The sequence below is a fragment of the Trematomus bernacchii genome, unplaced genomic scaffold (assembly GCF_902827165.1).
Source record: "Trematomus bernacchii unplaced genomic scaffold, fTreBer1.1, whole genome shotgun sequence".
Lineage (NCBI taxonomy): Eukaryota > Metazoa > Chordata > Actinopteri > Perciformes > Nototheniidae > Trematomus > Trematomus bernacchii.
The window spans coordinates 8586642-8600857 of record NW_022987689.1 but is presented as its reverse complement, the minus strand read 5'-3'; the positions used below and the strand labels follow the sequence as shown (position 1 = coordinate 8600857).

General features: G+C 39.1%; 3 protein-coding genes across 4 annotated transcripts; 2 read left to right on the top strand and 1 right to left on the bottom strand.

Annotated features, from left to right (window-relative positions):
• Window positions 1-506: 506 nt before the first annotated feature.
• Window positions 507-8518, bottom strand: abhd8a (abhydrolase domain containing 8a). Its single transcript, XM_034137227.1, has 6 exons — window positions 8361-8518; window positions 6640-6704; window positions 3356-4185; window positions 3102-3272; window positions 2771-2987; window positions 507-2646 (listed from the first exon to the last, which is right to left on the bottom strand). The coding sequence occupies exons 3-6, from the start codon at window positions 4174-4176 to the stop codon at window positions 2446-2448; spliced, it is 1410 nt and encodes a 469-aa protein (XP_033993118.1). The 5' UTR covers window positions 4177-4185; window positions 6640-6704; window positions 8361-8518; the 3' UTR covers window positions 507-2445.
• Window positions 8519-8576: 58 nt separating this feature from the next.
• Window positions 8577-9928, top strand: mrpl34 (mitochondrial ribosomal protein L34). The gene is made up of 2 exons (XM_034137226.1): window positions 8577-8711; window positions 9233-9928. The coding sequence occupies exons 1-2, from the start codon at window positions 8656-8658 to the stop codon at window positions 9549-9551; spliced, it is 375 nt and encodes a 124-aa protein (XP_033993117.1). The 5' UTR covers window positions 8577-8655; the 3' UTR covers window positions 9552-9928.
• An 890-nt stretch (window positions 9929-10818) lies between these two features.
• Window positions 10819-14009, top strand: LOC117488375 (DET1- and DDB1-associated protein 1-like). Of its 2 annotated transcripts, none has more exons than XM_034137225.1 (5): window positions 10819-11131; window positions 11391-11471; window positions 11616-11667; window positions 11941-12002; window positions 12137-14009. In XM_034137225.1, exons 1-5 carry the CDS (start codon window positions 11123-11125, stop codon window positions 12239-12241), a joined length of 309 nt encoding a protein of 102 aa, XP_033993116.1. In that variant the 5' UTR covers window positions 10819-11122; the 3' UTR covers window positions 12242-14009. The 2 variants fall into 2 exon arrangements, with proteins under 2 accessions (XP_033993116.1, XP_033993115.1); XM_034137224.1 differs by having other exon boundaries at window positions 10819-11167.
• Window positions 14010-14216: the final 207 nt, after the last annotated feature.

The window sequence follows — 14216 nt, the reverse complement described above, 5'->3', positions numbered from 1 at the left end:
GAATTGATCTTTGATTGTTTTATTATTTATACTTATTATATTCATCTTTGAACTCAGTCATCTATTCTTACTGATCAAATGTAATCAGTTTGACATTTAATTTACTATCTCCGACATTGGCAGTAAAAGAATAACCTTCTAAAAAATAGTAATAGACTTTAATACTTATTTAAGATATAGTAAAGGTTTCAAATAAATCAAAAATGTTGTCCAATTGTGCTTCAAACGTTCACATATACTGTTATGAGGATATGCAAATGAATTGCATTTGAAATATATTAGTAGGCCTATATATAATCTGAAAGTACTTATGTGGTTTTGTCCTGTATCAAGCCTATGTAAACAATTTCAGTCCTCATATGAATATACTGTATATTTATATGATCGAATTGAAGAATATATGTTGTCCACCAAAATGTCTACATAATTAATGTGTAAATTGCAATATCACTAACCGAGGTACACCAGACTATAATCGCAAAAGAACAAACAAACAAAATCAGCTGTGAACATAGTTTTTATTTCATGCCAGGAAAGGCACATTCATACACTGAATCCAACAGTTTTGATAGGGTATATACTGTTATATGCATCTACATTCAGGCAGTGCATATATTATGATTCCCATGAATAAATGCAACAATAACATTAACACAACTTTGTTAACCACAAAAAGATATAGCACATTTGAGCACTGACAATTTGTATATGCATACTTTCAGCATAAAAGGAAATACATGTGCACCCTGTCGTCCATACAGTTTTACTGACCTTTAACACCAAAAGGAGACATACAGTACATTGCATCAGCAGCACTTGTTGGTTTTTGGAAAGTTCATAGAGAATAAATGATGTTTATTTGAGATGTCAGTGTCAAGTCAGTTTATGTCCACTCTAATTCTATCTATTTTGTTCCTGTTGCATAAGACCAGTCATGTTGCATCAGCACTCTGTCAAAATGCATATTCAACAGACCAGCATAGTCCGTACAATTGTCCCTCTTTCTAAGGGAGTTTCACCTTTGGCTGACTCACATTTGATTTCAAGCTTTGGACACTACACAGGTTTACACATTTTCTTTTACTTGCACCTTACTGTGAGACAAAGTAGCCCCCATGAATGAATGTCTTTCTACGAGCATAATGTGATATTTTTCTTTCTGTTTGACACATTTCGATACATATGATGGACTCCAGAGTTTTAGAGCAACACACTCAGCAGCTTAAAGCGGTCAATACAACCACAATTTGTTATGGCAGTTATTTCAAAAAAAGGCAAAAAAATACTTACACATTGAAAGAACACTCAAGTGATTAGAGAGAAGTGCACAGGGAACTTTTCAATATAAGAATATATTGCAACTGTTTGACACAATCCTGATACTTTTTCATATTCTGAACTCATGCAGGGCCTCTGTACTTTTTTATTATCCTTAGGATATGATATACTATTGCAGCCATAGCTGCTTGAATAAAGGAGAACTTTAGGGCATCCATTTTTGTTTATCTTCTTTGTAACCAGCTCAGATAAATCTCTCATTGCATTACTTGATTTCCATGCAACTATGAACTCATGAGTTGGTTACATTGTGCTTAACATAGACGCACATAGCTTTTTGAGTTAGATAAGAGTTCAATATATGGAAAATATATTGCTGTAATTTGAAAATAGATGAAGCATTTTTATTGACAATAACCGTGATTGTGAGTCTTAATGTTTGAGACTGTGAACACTGCACATGGTGTGGATGGGGTTATTAGGTGGTAGAAATGCAGGTGGACGATGGATTTTGTGTTCCTCTTTCTGGCAATATGTAACTTATGTATGAATGACAGTACATATTCAATGTTTTTATTATTCTGTAATAAACTATTATTGTTTTTGTTATAAGCTGTCCTTCACTGTCATACTGGCACATCAGATCTGTAATTCCTCAACTCACCACAGTTTCCCAATGAAAGCAGATATAAGTTTGATCCAATGATTAGTTAATAACCATTTTGTAAAGGTACATCAGAAGTTCTGCAGTACTATACAGAATATTTAAGGAGATGAAAATCACCACATCAACATTTCATGAATTGTATGCCTCTTGCATGTGGTAGGAGTCCGTTTTTCACCAGATATATTTCATACTCAAATCACGAATGGACACAGTCGTCCAAGTATTGGGTCGTTTTGCAAACATGACGCAATGAAGCACAAATTGCAATTAAAGCGAAGCAAAAACTGACTGTGTTTCCATCCATTCCCCTTATCTTTATGTTTGTTCCATCGTTCCCTGGTCGGCAACATGCCAAAGTCCTGCTTAATCTTGGAGCACCAGTGGCCGTCCACATCCTGAAGATGAGGCCCTGTTTATAACAGCTCTGGGAGCAGCCTTAAGAACACATGCCATAAAAGGCCTTCTGCTTGGTTCCATAACAAAACTAGTCTCCCGGTTGGTTATTTGTCCACAGGCTTATTGATTTTCAGTGTGTGGAGAGAGTCAGTGAGAGCCGTGTCTGTTTTGCTGCTGTCTTTCCTGGACATGTCAGGCTCCCATAGAAAGAACTCGTGGAGGAGGGTGTTGACGGTGTCAGGGCACTCCATCATGACCATGTGACTTCCTTCCTCGATGACTTTCAGGAATGCAAACAGAAGGATCTGGAAAGGCAGCCAAGATGATTACAGAACATTACAAACAGTATAACACTACAGTGCACATACCATTTACATTACATATCACAAGATAAAATAGCAAATATTCATATATGAAAACGTGTTTTACCTCTGCCATGCGCTGGTCCTCATCCATTGGCACAAACTTGTCACACATGCCATGAACCAGAAGGATGGGCACAGTGAGCTCAGCATGGTAGACCTCATCCCCTTCAGGCCAGTACTGACCACTCATCATGGCCCGCAGCACAAACGGAGACACATTGAAGGCGTTGCCCTGCTTCAACAGCTGCTTTTCTTTGGCACCTTGGCGGGCAAACCCAGCTCTAAAGGTTAGAAAAAAGACAGGGAAGTTATATTTCAGGTTTTCCAATGTAATTTTTCTGTATCTGTCACTGTCTGTACTAGAGTAAATGTTGGCATGCAAATGCATATCTTACTTGAGGAAGCTCCAGGCCAGACAGGGTGTCAGACAGTGCAGGACACAAGATGGCAGCTGGAAGATGGAGCAAAGGCTGGGCTCCAGAGCTGTGGGGCCGCCTCCATTGATCATCACCACCTTATGGACCAGATCAGGGTATTCGTGGGCCAGGAAGGTGCAAAATGACACTCTGGAAGAGATAAGTGTATAATCACTACTACATAAGTAAATGGTTAAATAAGGTTCATAATAAAGCATTTTACACATCCTCACCCATATGAGTGGCCAATGAGAATGTTGCGTTTACGAGCATATCTCTTAAAGATGGCACGAAGGTCCTCTGCAAGGGCGTAAAAAGTATAAGCCGCTGCAATATGCGGGGCAGTGCTGGCTCCATGCCCCGCCAGGTCAGGAGCAATGACCTCGTAGCCAAGCCGAGAGAAGAAGTCCAGTTGGCTGCCCCAAATGTCCAGAGAACCTCCCACGCCGTGCACGAAGAACAACGCTACGTCCGAGTGTGTTCCTTTGCAGCTGGAGATGACTCTCTTTGAGTCGATTTGCACGGTGCGCTTGGGCTTGCGGCGCCGGCGGCGAGGCGGTGGAGCAGGTTTATGTTCCCCAAGGGGTGAGGGAACCGGAGGAGGAGCAGAGTTGGGGTCTGGAGAAGAGGGCATTTCTTTGTAGTCTGCCAACTCCACCTCTACGGTGCTGCAAGGCTCCAGATCCCCATCCTGACACTGCAGGATCTCAGAGTGCAGAACATCGCCGAGATTCTCAATCACCAGCTGCCCATTGCGGTAGACTGTGATCTTCCTCTTGCAGTGGACACTGCTGCCGGTATTGCTTTCGTTATCTTCCTCAAGAGAGCCTTCAACATCATCATCAGTTCCGTCTGTATTTCCTTTGCCTGCAACTTGATCCTCTGTTACCACGGGACGCTCTGGGATGATGTGCCTCACTCGCAGAACTCTCCCAGGTTTCACCTCCACAAACTCAAACCCATCAGAGGGTTCAGACGACTCCAGAGGCAAGACCAGACTGGCAGCCTTCCCAGTCAGACAGCAGAGAATCCCTTCAGTGATAGTGGTCAGCATAGTGCTTTCCTGCAGAAACACACATAACAAAGCAGCTCAGCACTCAGATGCATAACAAAAACATGTGAATATGTAGATAATGTAGTACAACATGAAAGACAATATTTGTGAAACGTTTTACCCTTCTCCAGTTTAAAAAAAAAAGGTAATCGATTCAAACATAAACATGGTTTCAGGTTTATTTCCTGTTGCAGTATTAGCAAATGTCAACAGCTCAACGCAAAGAAATTGGGTCCAAGCTTGATGTGAATCAAATTGGACCCAAGCTGTTGCCTAGCAACGCAGTTTCCATAGAACAGTCTGCTAACTCCTTTTATCAAACCACACACAGTGAAGAGAGAAGGCACCAGTTTCAACAGGCTCCAAACTGCTTTGCAAATTGAAAATACCATAGTTTGTGTATAAGTGTAGCTAAAGCAGCGTTGTTAAGTTCGACTCACCTTGGTGGCAAAGCAGCTTAACATTTAGGATCTCCAAGTTCATAAACAGGGAAGAAAAAAAAACATGCTTGTGCTGGGCTGTACTACAGTTTCAATGTCAGTGACAACCGGCAATTGACATGCTGACCTAGACGTTTGCTATAAATAACCCTTCCTTTTTGCATGGTCCATAGTATAAATAGAAAATGACAGTCATATGGCATGTCTGTGTACATGAATGGTATGTCTCATAACAGTATGATTGCTGTATTCCAAGCTATACTGATACCAATGGAGATAGGGAACATTTAAAAAAGGGAAGAACATCATTGCGCACAGGTCCAGTCGCAGTTATTTTGGCAGTTGTGTAAATTAAGCATCATTAGTCCTAACTTGTTATGTACACGCAGGCTGGTTATCTCTAGGACACAGAATGACAAGGCTTTATTGTTTCCTGTTTACAGACACAGAGTGCATTATTACTGCTTATACGTAGGGCGGATTTCCCTGCATACAGTATACTATCACATGACATAATGTGATTTAATTTAGATTATGGCTTCAATCTGCCTAAGTAATATTGGCTTATCAATAAGAAAGCACATCTTGAGATAAAAATTAAACAAACGGATGACTATAAATTCTCTTTAACATATAGTCAGAACTGTTCCACATTGAAATTCAATTTGTTGTTTTTTTGGTAAAGATTTTCTCCTGATTAAAGTCATATAAACTGTAAACATTGACACAATTGTATCTCATACTGCTTATCCCGTTTAGATTCTGCATATCCTGTATTTAAAGAACATCACTGTAATAGTTCACCATACGTCGTACATCTGTTAACGTTTATTGGTTAAAGCTTTACCAACCTCTAGATTACGGTAAATGAATTAAACATACATGGTGCTTCAGAGGGCTGGCTCTACAGTGAAATAAAAAAACCACGCACAGGAGGGTAGACATGTGCGTGTGTCGGTGCGTGGTGTTGTTGTTGGTGGCAGAATGGTCTGAAGGTCAGTGGATAAAGTGCTATCCAGTTACACCCTGGAGCCAAGTGAATGTAGACTGAGACAGAGGCCCATCTCTCCACAAAAATCCAAATGGATCATCAATGTCAACACTGCAGTGTGTTCTGCTTGTCCTCCATACATACAGCCATCTATTTCTATAGATTTACACATGATGGACCTTACATTTTTAAGCCATTCTGTCATTTGATCATGAACAAATCAGTTGTGCAGCAGCTACAAGTGGTAATGAGGGAAAGGTGTATTTATTGACAACATAGCAGGATATTACATAACCATGTTTACCACTTTGAATGACCCTGATGCAATGCCACACTACCCCATTACCACAAAATTAACATGATTAACTACCCTGTTATTTAAATCAGGGATTCTCCTCTTCACCTACTAATGTATGAACATGCGGTCAACCTGGATTTGAATCTGTGTGAGAGAAATTATTTTAGATCCACAAACCTTAAAGTCAAACAGGCTGAAGGTTACTCATGCATTTTTGCCTGCAGTGCAGAATATTAAGGTTGACATGTCTGCTAAGTAGAGTAACACAGTGAGCTGCTCTATATTTCTAACACACATAGCCGCAGTGTTGTTGTTTCCACTGGAAATGCTTATATCAGAAAATAATAATGCATTGTCACCTATTTTCAGTTAATAATGCCAAATGCAAGATAATATTCTACAAGCATTTGACTCCCCAAAAATGTAGCCATAAACAGCAGTATTGTTAGTGGTCTATGTATGTCTGAATAGAATGAAAATGCCCAGTGAAGGGCATTTTGAGTGTTATGTATAGGCCCAATTAAAATCATCACATCACAAATTAAAACAATTATTAGAAATCCGTGGCAGTCTGGTGTGGAGTGCCATAATTGCATATTATATAGATCTGTTATTTTTGCTCAGTCAAGGAACAAATGCATGCAGACATTGTGCGGATGTTTATGAATGCTGAACGATGCACAATAAACATTCGCTCATTAAATACATAATGCAATAAAAAATAAATTCCTTACCTGCAGAATTATAGATGATTAAGGGTGAATATAAATCTGCACCAACAGATGAAGGGCCGACGAAGCTGAAGAGGGAAAACGTTGCATTTGGTGTAACAATTTGTCTACACTAAAGATGCTGCAAAACAGTAATCGCTTGTTATTGGCTTCATTGGACTGCTGTCACTGAACACGGAGGGGATTGAGCATGCATCCATAAGAGTGTGGCAATTGCATGTCAATACGACATCCATAACGATAACAACCAATGTTTTGTTTCCTCTCCCTCAGCATCCACTGCGCATTCAGACCCTACCCAGCCCTGCTGCCCTGTATCCGCAGCAGCAACAGCAGTGTTCGGGCATTTTCGCTCCTGAGTGGCAGGGAGCAGGGCGAATAGAAGACAGCTGATCACAGAGAGGAGGCCAATGGGAAAGGCTTGTTTCCTTGTTGCCAAGGCTGAGAGAGTAGCAAAATGCGTGCGTGTGCGCGCGTGCTTGCAGTCAGGGAGAGTGACAGGAATGATCAAAAATGATTGTCCAGCTGTCGTAATGGGCCAGCACATGGTCATGATCAGGCCTGCACGTGTGATCCTACAATTTCAAATTCTTCACCAGGGTATAAATCATCTCCACTGCATTTTCCTAAACCTACACCTGAAATATGTTTTTACCAGGTGCTGCGTCACTGAAGGGAGAAATTACCTTTAGTTTGAACCAGTCTATGGTTTTAACCAATAACATTATGATGAGCTGTGTTGCTGTTACCCTTGGACTCACATCAACACGTCGGTGCTACAGTGCCCGGAGTGGACAGTGCGGTGCCTGTCACGGAATGGCCAGCAGTGACGTATATGGGCCCACAACTGCTTTCTGTCATTGTTTGGCAGCCGATGTAAATAACAAAGTGCTTTATGTTTATAGACACCGCACATTGATGTTTTAATAAAATGGTTCAGAAATCAATGAGGTCAATAAATATGCCATGATAGCCAATAGGGAATTGTGTTTTAACACATCAGCTCACAAACAACATTGTAAGGAAGGGAATGTTCCTTATTGACACCAAATGGCACTCAAATGACATCTGTTGTCAAATAATGCACACAATAAAAACAATAACTTAAAGTATTTTCTGTGGTTTTGACAACATCATATATATGTATTTACATGTATGTCTACATGAGGGGATATATATATATATCTCCTCATGTAGACAACCTCATCATTGTTATATAGAATACATTGTAATATGTGTTTGAATGACCCCTAATTTGGTGGAAATTGGTGACATATTGTTTTATAATTCAAATTCTACATTATTCCTAAATTACTTTAATTTGTGGTTTTATGATATTAGCTGCCAGACTGTCAAAGCTTTAATTTGGCACTGGACTACCGTTACACTAAAGTGTACATGCTTGATATGTAATTAGTGCGAAATAACGTTGAAAATGTAGCCTACTTTTGGATGAACAAAAGTTAAAAGTAGATTAATAATGTAATGTTTACATTACTTGAGTGAGCAGGTTAAGTAAAGTGTTGGGCAGCAGTGCACTGATTTGTGAAGACTGCACTTACAAATGATGTGAAGAGAGGGTTATTTTAGTTCTCTCCACAGGGTTGTGCAGTAGTGTACTGTGAACCATGGTTGTGAATCGTACAATGATGTGTATGTTACCCCGAGGTAAAACTTCTCAGGCATCGAGTCATCTCAGTCTGTATACAAATGCCATTGCTTACCTTGTTTCGTGTCCCTCATTTGGCAGATGCTAAGCTCAAATCATACCTGTCAGTCTTAGATTAATTAATTGTTCCAATACACCTTTTTCTGGCACTGAAACACCGTGGCGTTGGCCAGTAAACTTCTTGTGAGTTTGACGTGACAAACATTACTCGGGGCACCAATACAATATCTTCAGCAACAAGCCTTCTCATTGGCTGAAACATCTTAACCAATCGTGTTGCTTTATATACGCAGGCAGACCTGTGACATTCACTGTTCTTATGTCTGTGTCAACTGTATAGCTATCTAAAAATGAACATTATACGGTCATCTATTTCCCGACTGCGTGGGATAAACAATTTCACCAGGTAACAAAGTCTACGTATGTCCATGTTAGACAAACGGCAAAACCAGTGTTTGTTTACAGTGCTAATATTGTCTAGCTAGCTTAGCAGCGTGGCTAGTTAAGGATGCAGCTAGCTACTGATTGAAGAATATATTTAGTAAGGTGAAGGCTATTTCAATTATAGCTCAATTATAGCTAATTAACTTATCATTAATGACTTTTGATTTACATCTGTATGCAGTGTTTACTCGTATTATTCCAGTAGCAGTAACAGTTACAGTTCTGATGTGTTTTCAATCTGTACATATATTTAATTATTGTGTAAACAGTTGACACGAATGCTTTGGATTCGTGCATGAGAACAAATATAAAAAGCAGCACTCTAGATTATACAACGAACTTGGTAATAAAGAATCAGAATGAGAATCAGTTTTATATATACACATACGAGGAATTTGCTTTGGTATAAGTGGTGCATGCAGAGACACAGGAAGAAGAATACAAAATGATTTGTTTATAACATTTGTAAACATTTGTCCACAGCATCCCTGCAGGAAACTTTGCAATACCTGGCAACTCTCACCTTAGACTATTCAGCAGCTGGATGGTGCCCACAGCAGCTGTGAGACCTACTATTTCCAGATGTGGGCTGCTTTCTTCACAAGCTGAGGGTTCAGGAGTGTTCCAACAGCTTCCATGGCAATACCAGCAGATTCGGACAAAGAAGAGAGGTACAGAGTATCAGCCCAAGAACATCAAACGCAAGAGGACCCACGGCTGGATCAAGAGGATCAGCACACAAAGCGGCATCGAGGTGATTCTGAGGCGCATGTTGAAGGGGCGGCATTCACTCACACACTGAAGGACCTTGTCGGAAAACCTGCCAGTCTTTGAGAAAAAGACATTGGCTCAGAAAAGTTGCCATTGCTCAGGGTGCTGAGCAAAGACCCTGTGTAACGGTGATACTGGGTGTGGGTTGGGTTTTGCTTTCCATTACTCATGGGTGGGGAGCAAAAGCTGGCCTTTGACAAATAATTTGCATTTGGTAAAAAGAAGACTGGTAGTTTCACCCAGTCTTTTTTATCCATAAAGTTGTGTTTGTTACCATTAAATTAATGTTTGTTTTTTTGCTTGTGTGAAGTTAATGGATGACAAAATGATCACTGTCATCATTTTTCCACAAATGAAAACCAAATTCTTGTTTAATATGAAATAAAAACCACCCCTGAAGAATTTAAATGAATTTGTATTTGTTATTGAAAAATAAATACTTCACAAAGATTGTTTTTTTTAAACTTCCACGTTTGCTGCCATCAATTGTTTGTATAAACATTGTAGGTTAATTAACTATAAAAATCAAGCTAAGTGCTTTTAATTTTTAGAAAAAGTGTCCTTTTCGCTCATCAGGCAGTGTGACCCAGAATACCATTAGTGGTGTTTCATTTTCGAGGCAAAATAGTTGAAAGTCAGACAAGTAGAGAACATGGAGGCATTAATTAATAATGCAATATGCCAGAAATATTTGACATATATGTATCTCTTGCATTCTCATTCAAAAATTATTTCCAATTTTGGGAAAGTTGCTATTAATAATTTTAGCACATTCATTTGACAACTAATGGCATGAATAGATTTAAAGTACTAATATTAGTTTACTAATTACTGCATTGTATATGAACACTCATAACTAAAATAAGCAGATATTGACATAAGGTGTAATTTAATGACGAAACTGATTAGTAATGCACCATGATGACTAGACTAGATAGTGAAGTTTAATATCAATAATTTAGAGTTTAACAGTGGGGTTGCTGTGCTGTTAAGCCTTATACATCAATTCAGTATTTTTACCTACCTACGGTCACCTATCATAACTCAACCCCTAAACGCAAGCAGCAATAAGCAGAGAGATGCATAAATACATAATGTGAATAAGGGAGGACCATCGGGAGGACATGCTTTAAAAAGTGCTTGTGTTGTTTTCATCTGAGTTTCAGGGCACAGGCCCCTTCGCATTGGGAGATTGGGCTGTTACATAATCACTGTCTAGCCAATCAGCGCGTTGCCTTTTCCGTCTTCACGCCTCAACCAATGCAGTGCGTTGATTTTCAGAAGGTAACCGCCCCGAACAGACGGACAACAAAAATGGAGTTGTGAACAAGTAGCAAGTTAGCACTCAAAGGACGTACGGTTTCAGTTTTGATGTAATTACATTTACATGAGTGGAAGTTTCCGGATGAATAAGGTGGCATGATGCTATCACATCGTAGTCATACGTAGTTTATGTTTTCCAGCAGTCGTAGGAAGCTGTCCGACGGGTAAACAAACCGGGATCTTGGCCACGACAAAGGCAACAAGGCTTAGTAGCTAGCTAGCTAAAACAGTAGCATCTGATCGTTTTCTCTTCAAGCAAGGAGCGTGACTCGGACAAAAATGGAGAAGGTAGATTCACAGCATGTTCTTTGTCTAATTATTGAGGTAAATGTATAACATAATTGGTTGTTATCGACTTAGATAGACTAGTGCGTAACGCTATGAGGTAGTAAACAGACCGTAGTGTAAATGCATTCTATGTCACTGTGTACCATATCACTGCCCATTTATTGAGTCAAATGTCAGAAGTACTTTTCTACTAACCAGTTGTGGATATGGTAGTTGTCTGGCAAGGGTTATTGTTCATATTTGTCTCCTCTACTCACAGTCTGATTTCCTGAAAGGACTACCGGTCTACAACAAAAGCAACTTCAGTAGGTTCCATGCAGACTCAGTATGTAAAGCATCAGTAAGTGATCTCCTTTGTTCTCAAAATGATTAAATCACGTTGGCAGTGTTATTAGGGTGTTTAAAGAAATAGTGTGACATGGTAGTAGTACTTCTTTTTGTTTTAGGTAATTCTAACCTGACATGGATATCATTTTTGTTTTAGAACCGACGACCTTCTGTGTATCTTCCAACCCGGGAGTACCCATCAGAGCAGAGTAAGTGTTTTAAAGAGCAGTCAGAACTACAGCCCACTTTCTATCACATTTGATCAAATATGTCGGTTACATCTGTATAACCAATATTATACTCTAAGAACACATCACAACTTTTCTTTTGCTTAGCAATGTTCTCATTTTCTGTTTCCATTAGAGGAAGAAATCGCCTACAGTAAACACTCTGTATGGGAACAGCTGATTTCAACAGCTCTATTACTTTTCTAGACCCTTTTAACCTTTGAATGATTTAATCAGTGTTTGTTTACTCCTCAGTCATCGTCACAGAGAAGACAAACATCCTATTGCGATATCTTCATCAACAGTGGGACAAAAAGGTAAACAGTTATCAAAGAGAGTAGAATGAATCTAGGAGAGAGTTGATGCTAATTGTATTGTTTTATGACAGAAGTGATCATGTATTTTGCTACTTCTGGTTTATTGAATTTGGTTTTCCTCCTTACTTTATCAGAATTCAGGAAAAAAGCGAGAGCAGGAACAAGGAGAGGGGGAGAACATGGCGCCTCCACGGAAAATAGCCAGAACAGACAGTCGGGAGCTGAATGAGGATTCGTGAATTGCTTCGCTGATGATGCACGCGCAGCAGAGACTGATCTAAACAAAATGCACACACAGATGCAGAATACATGTTTGCAAACCAAGGCGCTGAAAGTGAAGCACGCGAGAATTCATACATTGCAGAACACAGCCGGCATAACAAGAATCCCAAAGTAACATTGTTCCTAATGTTTGCATATGACTTCAAGTTTCCTCTTTAACCAAAAACCCTTTCCCTCCTTTATTTAGACACAGTATGTTCTTTTTTCCAACACACCTCTGCCTCAGATTTCACTCTTTGTTTAAAGAGTTTAAAATGAACATACATCTACCTCCTTCTTTAGCCCCTCTGTCTTTCCTTCACCCAAAGCTCACAGTTTTCTTATCAATATGGAGCGCCTCTGCTGCTCTTAAGGGGTTTACAGTTGTAGTTATTTATACCATCTCTGATACATGTACATTTTACTTAAATAAGTGGTTCAATTGCATGCCATGTTCTTTGGCTCCTACTCCATAAGGACATTTTTGTTCTTAATAACATAATGGCAGTGGTCCATAATGCTATGTTAGCTCATCCATGTGATTACTGTCACTAGAATAACTGAAAATAAAACTGCATTGTGTTTGTTGATTAGATTTAATAATAATCAATTCAGGGTTTGTTATGGTCGGTTGCAGAATAAGAAGAGTGCTGAAAGAGATGTTCTTGCGTTTTCTCCCATTGGATAATGATTTCTTGCCTTAATTGAAAGTGAATGTTTTTTCACTTCCCCATGGTTTACGTTGTTTCAGGTAAAGAAATGAACCACTGTTGAGTTGAAAGGATAGCGAGTAAAGCCAATCATATCTCACTAGAGGATGCATTTTTGTACAGTGTGACCTGGAGAATTTTCTAGCCATATTCTAAGTTTGATGCTCAGTAGCTTGAGATACTACTTTGTTAGCAGTGCTTGAAATTGCGAGGGTAGCAAAGTATTTGATGGATTAGCTGATGACTACAGGTATGCTTCAACTTATAAATGAGCTGCACTGCTTTAAGGCTTCTTGTAAGGACAGCTGTCGATCCTTGTTGTAAATGTTCCATTCTCATTTGCTAAGTAGGTTTGAGTGATATTAAGGAAAAGTGTGTTGGATCTTAAAGATTTTGACCGCAGGGCTAAATAATCAGTGTTTTGTTTGCTGTCCATGAATCCAGTGAAGCTCATTATAATCGGTCTTTGGTAAACATTGTATTCGTCGTGTATATTTGTACAGTATGTATATTGTGACCCTTCAACCCTTTTATCAGGTAACAAGACGACTCATTCTGATTTAGTCTTCCCCAGGTTAGCCATACTGTTATTTCATTATATCTAGCTAATTTGTTCTTGTACATTGGAGGAATACAAGCCAGATTTGAATCAATACAAACAAAAGCATTTTACTAAATTTGATTTGCACCTTTAAAGAGCTCACTATTAATATCACTGCTGCAAATTGTTTGACATGTACGATAGCGTTTGGAACAACTTACAGTTTAGCCCATAAATGTAAATGTTTTCTCTGGTTACATTTTGCTGTTCAAACATGACATAGTATATATGTGCGTTCTGGCTGCTTATATAGGAGAATACACACTGCAAGTATGACTTCAAACAGGAGACAGTTTTATTGTCCTGGCTCTTCTTAGGAGTGTGCTAATTCTACTTTTGTGAAACGGTTTGTTTTCCATCGCCTGATTAAGTTCGGAATGTGTTTAATGTTAAATGGTTTGCTTTGAGTTAACTGTATAAATGTATTGCTGTCTATCTCAGGTTTCATTTTTTTAAAGATCACAGTATGACATACAGTCCTTAAGCTCTTAGTAAACAGCAACTTTTTATTTTTTCGGTGTAACAGAGGAAAATCACCTTTCAGCATTTATTTGTAGGTGGAAAAACTGTAGTAGAAATTCCATTGAAATCCCTGGAAAATATATCTTTCTTAAGTGTGTGTCAATACAAGAGTGTGTATGT